The 18454-nt window shown below is 35.6% G+C and overlaps 1 protein-coding gene across 2 annotated transcripts in view; it reads right to left on the bottom strand.

The window, feature by feature from the left end:
• Positions 1-202: 202 nt before the first annotated feature.
• Positions 203-18454, bottom strand: part of LOC136813068 (uncharacterized) — a 33066-nt gene continuing 14814 nt past the window's right edge. The window contains exon 18 of one of the 2 annotated variants that reach the window (XM_067069592.1): positions 203-602. In XM_067069592.1, coding sequence (XP_066925693.1) covers positions 574-602 — 29 coding nt within the window. In that variant the 3' untranslated portion in view covers positions 203-573. The remainder of the gene's footprint in view (positions 603-18454) is intronic. The other variant, XM_067069591.1, reaches the window with a different exon arrangement.

Here is an 18454-nt window from a genome sequence, read left to right as displayed (position 1 = left end):
ATCAAAAATTTGCCCTGATCTAAGGGGTGCCCTACGAAGTGACACAATCCACTGCCTCGGCCGCTGGTCTAATTAAATCCCTGTGCCTCGAAAATTAAAAAAAGGTATTATTTCAATTATCCATTTACCGCCCTGAAAAGGAGTATTTGGATACTCTTGTGTGCTTAATTGTAGGGCGGGGGGGGGGGGGTGGAATAAGCAGGGGGTGGGTAGTCCAGATAAAAATCAACAAAATGGAGGGGGGGTCATAATTAAGTGCTATTAACCTGATTTTGTTAAAAATCCCTAGGAAAATGAAGGTTTTTGGCCAATTTTGGCACTTTGTAACATAAAGGTCATAAAATAGGGGGTCATTATAAACTGATATGGGGATTTTTTTCCAAAAATTGCAAAATAAACCCCCCCATACAATTAAGGACACAAGAGTATTCAAATAAACGCTGTATACCAAAAATATTGGGTTAAATATTTCATCACCAATAGAACACATAATATAATAATGACCATACCATATTGATCACGTTGGTCTCTGAAAAATGGATCGTTTTTTGATAGGTGTCGAGTTTAGAATGTCTATAACTCATCATGGCTCTTCCTTTTACCTTAAAAATAACAAGCAACATGCTGAATAGACCTACCTGATGATGAGAATCAGATAAAAATAGGACAAAAGTCGCATGACTTATAGTCGTAGATAGTAAGGTGAATAAATATTTTAAATTATTTTTTGAAAATCGGGCTTCATCAGATTTTAAATATTACCATTTTACATCCAAGTGTAAAAAAATCAGAAAAATATCAATCCAAGCGCGAGAAATGCTCTTTTCCCCTATAAATGACATAAGGGAATTTGACAGTTGTAGGATATTTTCTGGCCAAAAACCTGTTTTAACTGAAGACCTGAGAAGCACGAATGTGCATGGAGTGGATGAGTAAAACCAATCAAATTTTGCGGAATTTCGTTTGTCGGATTGTGGTATCAATTTTGACGGATTTTGGCTGTATCCCGCCCGCAAAATTTTCTTTCCGCCAATATTTCTTCCTTTAACCCGAAGAAGTAGAAGGGGGGATTTTTTCTGTACGGTGGGCGATGTCCCACATCCTATTCAAAACATTTTTTAACTATCATAAACAAGATGTGTAAGTACTCTCAGGTACCTAATAGCCGTCCTCCCCCCCGCTAATTAATTTTTCGAAAATTTTCCACCCAGGACATTCTTATTCCAACCCCCCCCCCCCGCTTATTAATTTTTGGGAAAATGCTTTTGAAAGTTCCCTTTTTTGTCTTAATTCTGCTGTATTAGCCTCCTTTTCAAACATTTTCCACCCAGGACATTTTTATTCCAACCCCCCCCCCCGCTTATTAAATTTTGATATTTTTTCCAGCCCCCCTGCTTATTCCAACCCCCCCGGCTATTAGGTACCCGAGAGTAGTTGGGAACGACTAGACAACGGTTTAATGAACGGTTAGGATAGGGGTTAGAAATCGTATTTCTGAAAATCAAAAAATCAAGTTCTGATAAGTAAAGTCGTGCGATAGAAAATTAGGCATTACGAAATTGCTAAAAACATTAAATTCAAATAATAACAATTCCTGTGGTTTTATCATTAAAATAACATCTAAAATTCATAAAATACTTCGTCTCCAATCAATTGTCTCAACAATACAACACCGATATTTGTTAAGTTTATCGTGGCTTGGATCGCGAGATTAACGGTTGGCTACGTTTGGAGAGGTGCTTCTCTCATCATCGGACACAACACCCTTCAACGTTTGATTTATCATAATCAAAAGTATCTATATACAACCTTGCAATGAAGTGGTTATCCGGAATTTAAAAAATATCTAGCTCGCGATTGAAATTAGAGTTTGAATATATTTTTAGTACTATACATATACATTGTGGCTTGTATCAATTCTTTGAATCAAAATAATAAGCCTCTTCTGGAAAGTTTTAGGCCGGAAAAAAATGGTCGAAATTCCTTCTCCAGGGGGTCAACGATGCTTTACTTGGGGTTTAACCCGGGGGATAAAAAATCTGTCCAGCAGGAAGGGGAGCACTTTCCATACACTTTCTTTCTGGAAGAGTCCAAAAAATATGATTCAAATTGTTATTTTCCATTTCAATAAACTCCAAGCGTGACAAACATTAACAGGAATCCACGAAAACCAGGGATCATTTTGGCGTAGATGAAAACGTTCAATATGCTGTTCATGTAAAATATACCAAATAATGGGTATGTTATTGCAGTATACAACATGAATATTTCGTAAAACAACGGTTTGGACGATTGAAGATATATATCTAATGCCCATGTGAAGAAAACGTGAATTCGTATCGGCATTACAGTGATAATGAAAATGGCAATTAACCCGTTGACGGTCCTCAATGCTGATCTATTTCTCGTGCAACTCTGGTGATTGGTCGGGAATAATGAATGGTTCTCGTCGAATTTCATTTTTTTCTTCATTTTATAATATAAGATAAGCATTATACCAGCAGGTAGAAAACTATCCATGATAAAATTACATAAAATTTGCACTAGACCAAATGTAAAACATAATTGAAACCCAGGGTAGTCAATAACTTTGGTATTAATAAAACCAAAAGTATCAAGATTAAGTACTGGCGGCAAAATCCAAACCAAAAAACAAACGACCCCATATTTCTTTTTATTGAGTTTGTAAGCGTGTAAAGGGTATGAAATTGTGCGATACCTGGCGAAAGATATCAATACCAATAACCAGCTAGATATTATGGGCAGAGCATTTCCAAGAAAAATTCTCAAGAAAACACATTCCAATTCACCATATTTCCATGACGGTTGACTCATAAGAGGGTAATTTATTGAGCAACCGACACTAACGAATAAATCAGCTACGGCAAGGTTGATTATAAGGAAATGGTACACACTCATTTTATTTAATTTCTTGAAGTTAATTTTGATGAAATATATAATGACAAGGACATTACAAATTGAACCGAACCCAAATATAACTGGTTCTATATAAGTTAATGAGTAGGTTATCATTGTCTCTGCAATTTGAGAAAGCTTGACTTCCAGAGAATGACGTAGAGGTGAAGTATAGTTTATAGTACCGTTGCTTAAGCTAAAATTCATCTTTCAATCTACAATTTTCTTAAATTATTTTAGAATTTACTATATCTCTGAAATATTTGTTATCAATCATCTTTCTTGGTACCTACAGCTGCTTTTTAAACTAAATTCTTAAGCTTTCAAACTTTCATCTGTATAGCGAAATTTTCGCCATTTTGTTTAATAGGTTTTTTTAATTATAATTTTAATCAATCATTTATTAATCATTTATTAGTACTGTAATTAAATTAGCACACCAACGTTTACGGCAGGTGAATCCTTTAAATTTTTTAATTTTATATTGCAAATAATATTTCGTAGAAACGCTTATTTCAGTTTCCTCATTGGACCCCCCCCCCGCTAAATTAAATGTAAGCAATTTCACAAGGGGCAACGTAACCACCCCCGGATAGCATTTATATTTGAGGTAGTTATAGAGAAGAGCGGTAGATTATCATAGTAGATTTCACTTTTCGCATCTTGTTTATTAAGCAACCAGGTTGCCAATACTCAAAACAGGGAATCACCTAAACTGTTAAACACTGTAGTAGGGGGAAATTTGTAAAATCGCTCGATTTTTTTAGTCAAAGCACTTGTTATACATTTTTGGAAAGCTAAGGGGTAGGGGAATCAAAATAACTTGGGTGCCAATTTTGTTTCGGACACTTTGGTGTTTTTTTCGGACAAATACGACGGTCTCGGGCAAAAATCATAGGGTGAAAAATTAATGAAAATTTCAGCTTGAGAAAACGGAGACCTGTTGTATATTTTTGGAAAGCTCTCAAAAAATTAAGATTAGTGATATATTGCGAGTATAGGTGATTTCAGTACCTAACTCGAGATATTGAGCTTCCGAAAGCGCAAAAACTGGACAAAACAGCTGTTTCTGGCTGAAAAACACTGAAAAACTCTGTTTTTAAGGATTAATATCTCGAGTTAGGTAAAGAAATCACCTATACTCGCAATATATCACTAATCTTAATTTTTTGAGAGCTTTCCAAAAATATACAACAGGTCTCCGTTTTCTCAAGCTGAAATTTTCATTAATTTTTCACCCTATGATTTTTGCCCGAGACCGTCGTATTTGTCCGAAAAAAACACCAAAGTGTCCGAAACAAAATTGGCACCCAAGTTATTTTGATTCCCCTACCCCTTAGCTTTCCAAAAATGTATAACAAGTGCTTTGACTAAAAAAATCGAGCGACCTAAAAAAAACGAACAAATTTCCCCCTACTACTGGTTTTACTCTTGAATTTGTTCAAATAAATGATGGCAAAATCCCGGGCAAAAGATAGTCCTTGACCCGATACATGTTTTTTTTATATTTTTATTATATATATATTTTTTGCACTTATAAGTTATAAGCATATCTAGGCTCAGATATGGGGAAAATTAAGCATATGGCAAGCATTACTTGAGCCTACGAATAAAGTTTTTTTCCTGATTTTGGCTTTTTTCGACTGGAATTTTACGGAACTTCAGTATTTCCCTAAATTTTTGCTTTTGATATAAGCATCCCTCAAGCATTTATCAGCCTTATTAAGCTTTCGACATAAGCTTCTCTGAGCCTGTTTTCGGATTTTTGTATGCTTATAAAAAAAAACATAAGCATAATAAATATTGTCAAAAATCGGTTAACTAGAAAATTTTGCAATGTTAGGCAATTCCGGCCTAGAGCCCAAAATGAGGCATGCTTTTGAAAATAAATTCAACCTACTATAAAATGTAATATTTCATAGTGAAAAAGGCAGGGTTTCAATAGGTCCTCGATACCAAAACACCGTACAATTTTTCCCGATTGCCGAAATACTAGACAAAATAGGGCAATACCGTGTCACCGAAATCCCTGACACCCTCCCCCATAAAAGCTTCACCATATTTTTTTATAAGAACACCCCTGTCTCAGTGTTTTAAAATGTCAACGGGGTTGACAATGTACTCTTTCTAATGACTGGCCATGACAGGGGATGTCAAATCGTTTAAAGTTTAACAAGCAACATGCTGAATGGACCTACCTGATGATGAAACTTAGATAGCAATAAGGAGAAAAACAATCATTAAGAAAATATAGCGGTTAGCGAAAATGCATTAAATTTCGTCATTGATTGTTGATGGGGGGAGAGGTTTAAGGAAAAAAGAAATAGAAAGTTCCGGTTGCAAAATTGCAAAAGTTTTATAGACAATTGAATCATGCTTGATGGTGGCATTGTTATCAATAATTTTTTAAGTGAAAAAACAAAGAAATATATGGAAAAAGCCCAATTCAAATCTGCAAAAACGGCGATTTCCGGCATACTTCCGGCATTTTCGGCCGGAAAACATGATTCTCAAAAATCCGAATCAGCCACACTTAGGGCATTGCTGATACACATCTTTGTGCAAAAATCGGGAAAAACGATTGATGAAATCTTGACAAAATGGCAACAAACCGGTTTTGACAGCATATTATCGGCATTTTTGGCTGAATTTTTTGGACCTACCTCCGGGTGCCCCGGTGGAGGTCCTATAAATTAACCCAGTCCGTTCGTTCGTTCGTTCGTTCGTCCGTTCGTCTGTTACCAGCTTTTCTCAGGATTGGCTCATTAGTTTTTTCTGATTTTTTGCACAATGATGCAAAATGGCAATACCCAGAACGTGACGGAGCCCGATTTTTGAGAAAAAATTTATTTGGGCAAATTTGGGCCAAAAACTGCCTAAAAATAGGGTTTTTTGGACTTTGTGCAAAATCCTGTCATTACTTTTTTCTGATTTTTTGTACAAAGATGGAGGGCAAGATCCTCTGAAGAATGGCTGAAGTGGTTTTTCCTGGAAAATTCTTATTCGCCTTAAAAAACGGATTTTCGTATCTTGGGGAAATTCCCTTTAACCAAAGAAGAAAATATAGCTTTTCTCAAAGTTGACTCGTTATTTTTTTCTGATTTCTTGCACAATGATGCAAAATGGCAATGCCTAAAATGTGACGGAGCCCGATTTTCGAAAAAAAATATATTTGGGCAAATTTGGGCCAAAAACTGCCTAAAAATAGGTTTTTTTGGACTTTGTGTAAAATCCTGTCATTACTTTTTTCTGATTTTTTCTACAATACAAAGATGGAGGGCAAGATTCTCTGAAGAATGGCTGAAGTGGTTTTTCCTGGAAAATTCTTATTCGCCTTAAAAAACGGATTTTCGTATTTTGGGGAAATTCCCTTTAACCAAATAAGAAAATATAGCTTTTCTCAAAGTTGACTCGTTATTTTTTTCTGATTTCTTGCACAATGATGCAATATGGCAATGCCTAAAATGTGACGGAGCCCGATTTTCGAAAAAAAATATATTTGGGCAAATTTGGGCCAAAAACTGCCTAAAAATAGGGTTTTTTGGACTTTGTGTAAAATCCTGTCATTACTTTTTTCTGATTTTTTCTACAATACAAACATGGAGGGCAAGATTCTCTGAAGAATGGCTGAAGTGGTTTTTCCTGGAAAATTCTTATTCGCCTTAAAAGACGGATTTTCGTATTTTGGGGAAATTCCCTTTAACCAAATAAGAAAATATAGCTTTTCTCGATGTTGACTCATAATTCTTTTATGACTTTTTGCACAATTATGCAAAATGGCAATGCCCAAAATGTGACGGAGCCAGATTTTTTAAGGAAATTTTTTTTGGCCAAATTTGGGCCAAAAACAGCTTAAAAGGTTTTTTGGGGCTGAATGGTTTAAGTGATTTTCGTATTTAGGGAAATTCCTTTTTACCATTTTACATTATTCAACACACAAGCTTTATTTTTCCATTCTGAATTTTTGTACAATTATTGTCACTTTTTTCTTATTTTCATCTGATGTTAATCATTAGGTAGGTCCATTCAGCATGTTGCTTGTTTTTTTTAAATCAGGCTCCGTCACATTTTAGGTATTGCCATTTTGCATCAGTGTGCAAAATTTCATGAAAAAATATGAAGTACAGCTCGGGAAATTCTAGAAAAACCGTTTTTCCGGCGATATTCGGCTGTTCTGGCGATTTATAGAAAGTCCCGGCATCAAAAATCAGTTTTATTCACAATTGAACCATACTTGATGGTTGGCATTGTTATCAATAATGATTTTGCGTGAAAAAACAAAGAAATATCAGGAAAAAGTCCAATGAAAATCTGCAAAAACGGTGATTTCCGGTATATTTCTGGCATTTTCGGCCAAAAAAGAATTTTTCTCAAAAATCAAACTCGGCCATGTTTAAGGCATTGCTATTACGCATCTTTGTGCAAAAAATCAAGAAACCGGTTTTTCCGGCATTCGGTAGGAAAAAATGTTTTTCGAAAATCGAGCTCCGTCACATTTTAGGTATTGTCATTTTGCATCAGTGTGCAAAATTTCATAAAAAAATATAAAGTATAGCTTGAGAAATTCAAGAAATACTGTCTTTCCGGCGAAAATAGGTTGTTCCGGTGATTTTCAAATAGTTTCGGCTTCAAAAATCAATTTTATTAAAAATTAAAACATGCTTGATGGTGGGCATTGCTATTAAAAATGTTTTTGAATGAAAAAACGACCAATTATAAGGAAAAAGTCCAATGAAAATCCAGAAAAACGGCGATTTCCGGCATATTTCCGGCATTTTAAGCCGGAAAAAAATGTTTCTAAAAAATCTGACTCGGCCATGTTTTGGGCATTGTTAATACGCATCTTTGAGCAAAAAATCAGAAAAAACTAATGATAAAATCTCGAGAAAATGCCAAAAAACCAGTTTTTCCGGCATTGCCATTTTACATCATTGTGCCAAAAATTAGAAAAAAATAATGAGCCTGAGAAAAGCTGGTAACAGACGGACGAACGGACGAACGGACGGACATCGATTAATTTATAGGACCTCTAAGGTAGGTCCAAAAAGTGTTGACAACTAGGTTTAAAATATTTCTTTTTATGATAAAGAAAGGAGGGCGTGCCTCATATGCTGAACAAGCAAAATTAACAAAAGAATTTCACAAAATTTGAGCTCAACGCACGGCACTGAAGGGAGAAAAAATTGTCCTTTTTGCTCCAGCCACGCTGAGCATTAAAATGGGTATCATTCATCGGGCGTTTAAGACTTCAAAAATAATTTCCCGATCTCACTTTGATTTCTAAACTTTCTTCCGATATCGGGTTAACTTTTTGGGTACTTTTAGCGTGCGTTGTTTTTACAAATCATAGTGTTTCAAGATGGCGGCTCAAGCGGTAAGTCAGATGTGATAGGTGTTGTGCCAAAGTATTTCCAGTGTAAATCTGTTGCAAGCTTCAATTTCTGTCATTTATTTTTTTAACTCGGCAAATCAAACACATGATTTTCATCAAGGGGATTCTTTTTCTACATCTTTTGAAGGTTTGAAGCCTTTTGCTCAAGTTTTTTTTTTTTCTGATACTTTTTATTGCTGCTTTTTTTTATTAGTTTTTGCAATAAAAACATATTTTTCTTGTTTGCCTCTAGGTGGGATTGATGGTGTTATAATGTTATTGGAATTTGATAAAGTTTACAAAAGTACAGCTACTGTCTAAATTTGATAAAGACTGGATGCAATCGTGCTTTTTTGGACTTGGTTTGGACGTGTTTGATAAGGCGAATCGCAAAAAATTGTTTGGCTCCCGTCATTTCTACTTTAAAAAGTGGTGGTCATTCGGTCGGTCGGTCAAAAATATTCTTCTTTTAAGAAGCAGCTACATCTTGTTGAAAGGGAATCCGTGTGAACTGATCCGAATTAAGAAATTGACAAACCGTGGATAAACTTGTTTTCGGTTTACTCCATTAGCATGCGGCTCGCTACTTCGATTTGAAAACTTGTAAACACAGAGGGTGCAGAGGTCGACAGTGGAAATCCAGACTCTCCAACTCTAAATCAGGGTCGGTCAGATGACGGGAACCAAATGATGACATCACATCTCCTATTATGGGACTTGCAAAATTATGACAAATGGTCTTTGGAATTTGATCAATTATATTAATATTAATATAAACAGTTCTTGTTGAAATTGATCAAACTATTTTTCACGCAGTTCCTGACGCAGATTGTGTTTTTCTAACCTTTTCTAACCTTGGCGCACGTTTTGACTGAATTATGGAATGGAATAAATGGCGATAACAGTTTATACATATCTCTTATCAGACTTGCAGAAAACGGGCTGCAGAAAGTTATGAAAAATGGTTTCTAGAATTTAATGAATTATACCGTCAAGTTACACAACATGCACACTCACTTGTTTTTCTGACCTTGCCAAATTTTGGCTTTCACTGAATACCGTGAGAGTGGGTAACTTGCATCAGTGGAGGCTAACATGCATAGCCCTAAAATGAATGACCTGGCTGGTCATTAAAATAAACTATATTCAGCTCCGCTCGCAGCTCTAGTCTACCATTTTTGTTTTGATTTAACTTTGCATTTTAATGACCAGACGGGTCATTCATTTGAGGGCTATGCATGTTAGCCTCCACTGATGCAAGTTACCCACTCTCACGGTAGCAGTCAGTTTTTACGTACCTCGTTGGCCTTGCAGACAACTGGCAAATGGTTTCTGTAATTTGACCAAGTCTACCAAAATACAGTTCCTGTTGAAATGTTATAAATATGAACTACGTTTTGCAAAGATTTTGATGCAAATTGTGTTTTTCTGGAGTTTGCGCTTTGTGACTTAAAGTTTTACGGTTGATGGTTTCTAGATATTTAGGTTGTATATTTTCAATTAAAAGTGTTTTGGGATTGTTCGCACCCCGTCCAATTTTTTTGTGACCTCAGCTGCCTGACTTTGACTATTTGTACCTTAAAGGAAGAAATTTTGGCGGAAAGAAAATTGGGCGGATTTGGCGGATTTGACTGAAATCCGCCGAATTAAGTTCCCGCCAAAATTTCTTTTTTCTGCCATCCGCCAAATTAAATTCCCGCCAAATTAAACATTTTGAAAATATGATCTCTTTTAAGGTGTTTTTGCTATTTTTTCGCTGTTTTGACGCCATCTTAAGGTTAAATTTTTAAGCGACCGCCAAATTAAATTCCCGCCAAATTTAGTTTTTTCGTCCATCCGCCAAATTAAATTCTCTTTGAAGAAACTTTTTTGGCCATCCGTCAAATTAAATTCCCGCCAAAATTTCTTCCTTTAAGGTAGCTTGTTAGTTTAAAGTGTTATTGTAGTTTTATCAAGTAAAACAAAAAGTACAGTTTCTATGTATATTTGATGGATATCTTTATTTTGGTTCTGACGTTTTGGCAATTTTCTTATTTATTTCTAGATAACACTTTGGTCAGATATGGATACTGTCTACATCCAACAGAAAAAATGTATCATAACTGACTGGAATGAAATTAACAAAAAGTTTAATTACACTATGTTTCTCTTTTATTTTATAGTAATGAACTATAGCTTAATTGTTTGATGTCATAGAAACAGTGCTACAAATGCTAAAGAGAAGTTTACTTTGATCTTCTCGTGGGGGTGGGGGGTTGGAGGAGCTCTCAGGCTTGTTTTAAATCATTTTAAATCAAGTTATGAAATGTTTCACATTTTGTACATTATTCAACATTATTAGTCTACTCTGTTTCAGTACATCTCTTACATCTGTTAACCCACTTATTAAAGCTATCTAGTTAAGCTCTATTGGGTGACCTTCCAGCCTCGGCTGGTTTATTTCGCTTGTCCGCCAAATTTAAGTTTCTCAACCATTCACCAAATTAAATTCTGTATTTTTCGCTCATCCACCAAGCCAAGTTAAATTCTCGCCAAAATTGATTCCTACCTTCTTTATTTTATTCTGTATTTTAGATCTATTTAATCCAATCTCTTATAACGTAAAATTCGCACACGTTTTTACTTTTCAACCTTTGTCTTCGTTCAAATCTTTGTGCTAATAATCCTTATAGCTGGAGCTTCCAGCGCAGCTGGTTTATTTCTGTTTAAAAATGCTGTATAAGCAAATGGTAGGAGATACGTTAATGATATCCCTTAAAATTCCATCTCAGTTTAGAGTCACTGGTCAAAATTCTTGCCAAGATCTTGTAAGTTCCAATAAGATCCTGCAAGATCTTGTCATATGTCAGATTTTGCAAGTTCTTACCAATAAATCTTACCAAGAAAATCCAAGATCTTGGATAATATAGGATCTTCCAAGATCTTATCAAGAATTTTGACTAGGGAAACTTCTTCATTGCCCCGCAGGGGCTTTTGTTGCTTCACGTAGCGGACCTGCTCGCCAGAAAAATATTCATGTTTCTTCCGATTTTTTTCGTAATATTTTTTAAAACTTTCGTGCATTTTACACAGAGCATTTGTGAATGCGAGAAATCGAAAGTCCCCTCTGCACTGCCAGTCCACACGGCTAAAAGCTTTCACAAACAACAAACAGCACACAAGATTTTTGCTTGGTTAATATATTTTTAACGTAGTTGCTCAACTGGATTTACTTGAGGGACATTGTTTGCTACTGAATGAATAACTACTGATATTAGATCAAACCTTATACGATTGTCAGAATGAACGATGGACATCTTCAATGACAGTGTGTTACACACACACACAGAGTGTTATGCGCTGCTCTACCGAAACCCTGCTGATATTATAAAGGCATAGACAAAAGGGAAATTGACCGTTAATTCATATTGTTTACCTATATAGTGATTTCATTTTGAAGGAAATTAAATTGAAATTTTTGGTGGAAAGACCAAACCCAGAGTACCCTATAATTATATGGATATTGCATGCGCCGAAAGTAATTTTTCAAAGAGTAAGCCTTGCGCCAAAGCGTGCCAAAAACTGGTACAAACATCGAGTTTCTTACAAAAGGTTTAGTGAGTGAGACATACCAATGAGAATATACTATGACTAACATGAACTGATTCATTCTCGTGGACATTTGAAGCACAGTGTTACAGCAAAAAAAAATGGTTGAGCATGGGAAGCAGCGAGCAGAAAAATGTAAACAGAAGCGGAACAAAAGCCGAAAACGATGGATTATGGAGTATTTGATGCTATTTTGTGAATAATTCTTTACCCCAATATCGAAGCTTAAGCAAACTTTGAAAATGCTGTTTATGTCACTGTGTCAGAACGGTACTTCGATATGTAATGTACGCCGAAGATTTTCAGCCTCATATTATGAACAGACTCGAACACTCTCTCTACTAATACCACCACGGCACACTGTACCGTATTGATGTTGAACGCAGGAGCATACTTTGCTCAAATCAAAACTGAACAAACTTTTTGACTTTTTAGAACCAGACGTCCAATAAAATACAAACACAATGTTGTACCTACCTGTGAATTGAAAAGTTTTTAACCATGTTGACATGGTTACAACAGGACACGGTATCTGAAATTCCCCTGGCAATTTTGAGAGCAACTATCAAATTCATATCTTTAGTATCCATGAAGAAATTTTATTCTAAACTGAAAACTTTTTGCAGAAACACGTATAAAGATTGTTAAAGTTTTTCAGATAATTTTCAGTAACCGTTGATACAAATAAATTATATCTACAGTATGCCACCAGTCCAAAGTTACTTACTTTTTAAATTTCAAATCAAATGACTGAAATTGTATTCAATTTCATTTTCGAATTCACCTTTTAATCTGCATTATGTACCGTGAGATTGGGTAACTTGCATCAGTGGAGGCTAACATGCATATCCCTCAAATGAAAGACCTAGCTGGTCATTAAAATACAAAGTTAAGTCAAAACAAAAATGGTAGACTAGAGCTGCGAGAGGAGCTGCGTAGTTGTATTTTAATGACCAGCCAGGTCTTTCATTTAAGGGCTATGCATGTTAGCCTCCATTGATGCAAGTTACCCAATCTCACGGTATTCTTTAGGAAAGGGAAGCACTTTCAGTTTCACAGTACACATTCTTATGTTTGGGTTTTCAAAAGGGATTTTTATCTGTTGATTGAAGAAAATCAACTTTGATATCATTCTAGTTCTTAATATGTTGCGAAACCTGTAATGGTTTTAATTTAAGTCACTTTGCATCAGAAAGGGTAGATTAAACATGTTTTTTTTGGATTGACACTTTCGTTATGTATGGATCTTACAGGGCCGGCGAATCAATTTTGAAAGTGGAGGGGCCAAATAGTAAGTGTCTAAGGAGGCGCCACCATGGTTGGTTGGCTTAGCAAAAAAGTGGAGGGGCCATGCCCCCCCCCGGCCTCCCCCGTTTCGCCGGCCCTGTCTTACTGAGAAAATTTTAACCGCATCGGCTCGTGCTTCCTAACTTTAGACAGCTCTAGTAACATTGAGCACTTTTTATGAAGACTCATTTCACCAATTTATAGTCTGATTATGATTCCCTTGCTCTCTTCATGACTAAGTTCCTCTGGGCTAATATCTGCTATCGGCGGGGCATTCATCTCAACTATAACTTTTGATTATTTTTTACCCTAAAAAAACAATTAAATAACCGTCGTGCTCACGGAAGAAACAAAGTATAACTCTAAATCTTTAATCTTGGGCAGGGGGAAGAGTATCTTTAACCCATTAAATGTCACGGTCATTTTTTTCTAAATTTCTTAAAGAAAACTGTCAAACTTTAAAGGTTAATATCTCCGGATCTAGAAGGAGTTAGAAGCCGCGCGGACCTGCCTGAATGATGGAAAGGTGACCAATGGTAAAACTTCAAATTAATTCACTGGAGGACAGAACCAAGTGAAGCAAGGCCAAATTTGGGGGTCAAGCTAGAGTTTTTACAAGTTCTTTGATGACTCTGTTGGTCGTTAAATGTTGAGACAAACGATTTTATTACTTTTTCTAAAGAACGCGTCATCCCTATTGTTTAAAAATAACCAATCAGCTAAGCATCTTGTAAAAACTCTTTCTAACTCAAACTGGGCATTACAGGAGGGCTTCGCCCTCCTACATAGCATACGACATTGGCACTTAAAGGGCTAAAGAAACTGAATTAAACAATGATAACATGCAACATATTAGAATCGCAAACCGCAAAGGACCGAGAGCGTTACAAAAAAAAAAACGAAGCTTTTATTTACCAAAGTTATAGGTAGATCCAACGTGGGAGGGGCGATTGAAAATTAAATATATTTATTCAGACGCTAAAGGGCCACTGACGAACTACCTTGAGTGCAATGTAGATACATCTGCTTTTTTTATTTGAGTATCTTAAAAATCATATTTCATCATAGTCAGAAATATCCTATCTACCTCCTGAATCAAAGAAAGGATCGAATCGATCTGATTGGTTGGTTCGATGAAGGTAGGCGGTTTGATTGGACGAAAGAAAAATACAATGGTTCAATGACAATATGAAAAGTCAAAGAGGAACCTGCATTGCAGATATAAACAAAAAGACACAAATCCACCAAGGAGGTTATACAGTTCATTCAAAGTTCTTCACTAGTCCATTAAATAGAAAATATACAAATGATAAAGCATTTATTTTTCTTTGGTCCTTACACGAAGAAAGATGACGAATAATTTTCTGTTGATGATGTTGGTGACGATGTTACCAGAACTGAATGCAACTAGCACTGACCATGATGTTAAAATGTTGAAATTGCAATTCAAAGCTTTAATGAAATTGCAAACAGATACAAGTCAGAAATTAACAAACACTAACCAAGTGTTAAGTCAAAAGTTAAGTCAAACAAGACAAGAGCTAAATGCTCTAAAATTGAAAGATCAAACTCTCAATGGATACTGCAAGATCAAATCCAATCAATGTGGTTCATGCTACTGCGTCCAAGATTTCAACATTCCTTCAAAATTTTATTGTGATTGTCGAGCGAAACCGGCGAGAAGAGATTGCAAAGAGCATTACATGCACGGCGAACGGACCAATGGGTTGTACAGAATCAATATCAATACATATGGAATGATCGTTCCAGTGTTTTGTGCTCAAACAACTGATGGAGGTTTGTAGCACTGACTTTTATATACTATTTGACCGATCATTAAAGAGGAAAATTTGAGTAGAATTTCTTTTCAGAATTTTTTCGCGAGCATAAATTTTCACGAATTACTCTCTCAAGAATTTTCAAAGACATTTACTTTCGCGAATAGGGCTAAAATTCGCGAAAACCGCAAAAGTTTCTGCTCGCGAAAGTATATCCCCTATCTTTGCTTGGAGTTTTTAGAAAAGTGGTACCCAAATGGTAGCACTACTCGATGCAGTTCACCTATATTGAGTAGTGCTACCATTAGGGTACCACTTTCAAAAGAATCCAACCAAAGAATTTGGGTGACCAGGATCGATTGTCAGTGGTTTGTAGTGACTCTCATAATCTTTTATTGAGCATTTCATTAGGTTATTCACCTGCTACCTAATAAACAAGATGGGTTGTAATGGGTAGACAGGCGAGTTTTGTCAAATGATTGATTTTCTTCAGGACATCACCTAATTTTGAAATACTAAAATTTGAATTACTCCTGAATCTGCGTCGATGCATGTTTGAATCAGGTCCATTTGTTCGTCAAATCCTTATTAAAAGCAAAACACGATTTTTTTTTAAGAAACTAGTTTTACCAAGCAGCCTCAATGTTTCTTAAGAAATCGGCCTTTTGAGCCTTAAATGTTTCTTACATGTAAAAAGAAACGTTTTATGAACTTCTTTATAATTTCATTTTCATGAAAAGAAAAAAAACACTTTTGTTTTGATTGGAAAGTTCTTAAAAAACCGAATTAAAAATGTTATTTTCTCATTCTCAGCCTCAGCATGTTTCTTAGATGTTTCTTAGTTTTTAGGCATTCTGAGCCTCATGTTTATTAAAAGTGTGTTTCTAAAAAAAACGTATAAAGCAAATATCTGATTTTCAAGGTGGATGGACCTTGGCGTGTAGACGGAACAACCAACTTCTTTCGCAATTGGAAAACCTATAAAGAAGGCTTCGGACAACTCCAACATGAACACTGGTTAGGGAACGACAATCTGCATCTCCTCACTGCACAATCTGTTTTGACTGGATCTGAAGTTCGTTTCGATCTTCAATACAAAGATTCTACATCATGGAATTACGCGAAATATTCGACCTTCCATATCGATGGTGAATCAAACGCATACCAATTGCATATTTATGGATATTCTGGAAATGCTGGTGATTCGATGGCCATTCAAAACGGAATGAAGTGGACAACTCCAGATAGGGATAACGATGTATTGTGGGCTGGAAATTGTGCTTATCGCGATCAAGGAGTATGGTGGTATAAAGATTGTACTTGGAGCAATCTGAATGCCTTTTGGGACACGTATAAACACAAGAGAGGAGGTTTCGCGTTTCAGTGGATGCACAACGGGCACCAAACTCATTTGCAATATTCAGAGATGAAGGTAAGAAGAAAATAGAACAAAAAATTGTAAATAGTTTTATCAAAGATTTTGAATTTCTTGGAAATAGAACACCATCAATACCAAAAACTATAGCCTATTATATAATGTATCACCACTCATAAACATTTTATCTGACATAGCTTTGATAGGTTAGCGGTTTACACCAACTGGGTAGGGGATAGATAAAAGTAAGGGGGGTGGTTGATAAATTGAAAATATTCGTGTTTCGCGGAAATTTGTTCCACGAAAATTTCTTCCCTTAAGATAAATGGTGTGCCAACCTTATCATTAAATGGCACGCTGGAATAGACATTTGATTCAATAGACTGCGCTCAGTACAGCACAAGCTAACACTAAGTACTAGTTATCGCATGATTTCGAGTGCAATACGAGAAATATTTTACGAGTTCCGAGATTTTTCCGTAATATTTTTCCGAGCCTTTAGGCGAGGAAAAATATCGGTAAAATCTCGGAACGAGTAAAATATCGAGTATTGCACGAGAAGTCATGTGATAACTAATTTATTGTCGACTCAAAAAAATTGTCCTCTTTTTGTTTCAAAACTTACTTCCGCCTTCTTCTGCTTCTGTGTAGTTTCGAATGTTTTTATTCGAAAATCTAATTCGAACGTTAGATTCGAACAAAAACATTCGATAACTTCCCGCTGAAAATATTCACACAAAAACAAAACTTTTCGATCATTTTCGATCCAGAAGTTTTGTTTTGAAAAGTTGCAGATTTTTCAGAGATGTATTTGAAAGTTTCTAGATTGATAATTCAAAATGCAGATGATGTACAGTATTGTTTCGATGAAGAAGAAACCCTCCATCATTGGATTAATCAGATTGATAACATTCAGTCTTTTTCTATTTTTTTGTTTCGATGACATATGGCCATGGCAAAGAATAGCAGAGGAAAGGATAGCCTGGGAATCCATGCTATGATTTCTTCTTTGATAAACTGATGTCGAAATGTATAGCATGGTATGGGTTGAGAGTTTGAATTTCTCAGATCCTAATAACGGTTGAAAACATGGCCAATCAAATTTTGTTATTCTTTTACTGGTCACACTTTCTTAGAGAAAGCGCAACTTTCGAAATTTGGTTTTATTTTAGTAAGTGAGGACAGCGCTAAATTCGAATTTCCCACTGTAAAAAATGTGAGTCCAATATTGGACTCACAGCTCAAACCCGTCTTGTGTACATCAAATTATAAAAAAACACACGACGGTTCTCCTGTCTAAGGAAAGGAGTCCCACGATGGAAATGTATGCTTGTAAAAATGGTTAAAGAACAACATTTTTTCAACAGCAAAACAATTTGGATACTTTCTTGATTATCGTCAAGCTCTAAATGTTTCGAATTTCAGAAGGAAGATGTAATGATTGTTGAGTTGAAAAGTCAAGGACGTACGTTGTTGTCGAGAAAGAGAATTAGGAGAGAACTTTTATAAAAATCACTCGTCATTTGGTTTAATACAAGACATTACACTTCCCTTGTTATGTTATGAGAATTTTTATTGGCAAACATTCAAGAATCTCAAGTTATTTTGTATGCATTGATAAAAAACTGTTTGGTTACCACACGGACAAATTTGCCAAAAGTTGAAAATATTTGGGTGGTGTCAAGTAGTTTTATAATTTCTTAGTTCATCAGATTTGATTTTAGTGTCTTTTATGGAAGAACTCCAAAGTAAAAGTTAATCTAAACATATTTTTGTTGCGTTTTTCCCTTTGATTCCCAAGTCAGTTTCTCCGAAGGTCAGTTCTTTTCGGCTGTTTTGTTTTGATTTTTCTCCCGCCGCTTACCCAGTCCCCCAAAAGTCAACCCGGTCATATTTCCAGACTAAAGAAATATGAAATATCGCAAATATCTCGATGCTCTCGACCAATCAAAACGCTGATATTTTTTTGGGTCGGCAATAAATAAACTTAAAATATTGTTTGCCCATTGGAAACCAAATATCTTCTATAAGAATATCAGGGTAAAAATTGGCCAGATCGTAAGAATACCTTAAGAATAACCTCTAGGGTGGGTTTCACAGAATTTGATAAGTATCAGTCATTTTGTATTTGGTTAATAG

Source organism: Clytia hemisphaerica, unplaced genomic scaffold (assembly GCF_902728285.1).
Source record: "Clytia hemisphaerica strain Z4C2 unplaced genomic scaffold, Clytia hemisphaerica genome assembly, whole genome shotgun sequence".
In the NCBI taxonomy this organism is placed as follows: Eukaryota; Metazoa; Cnidaria; class Hydrozoa; order Leptothecata; family Clytiidae; genus Clytia; species Clytia hemisphaerica.
This window is presented reverse-complemented; position numbering and strand designations above follow the sequence as displayed.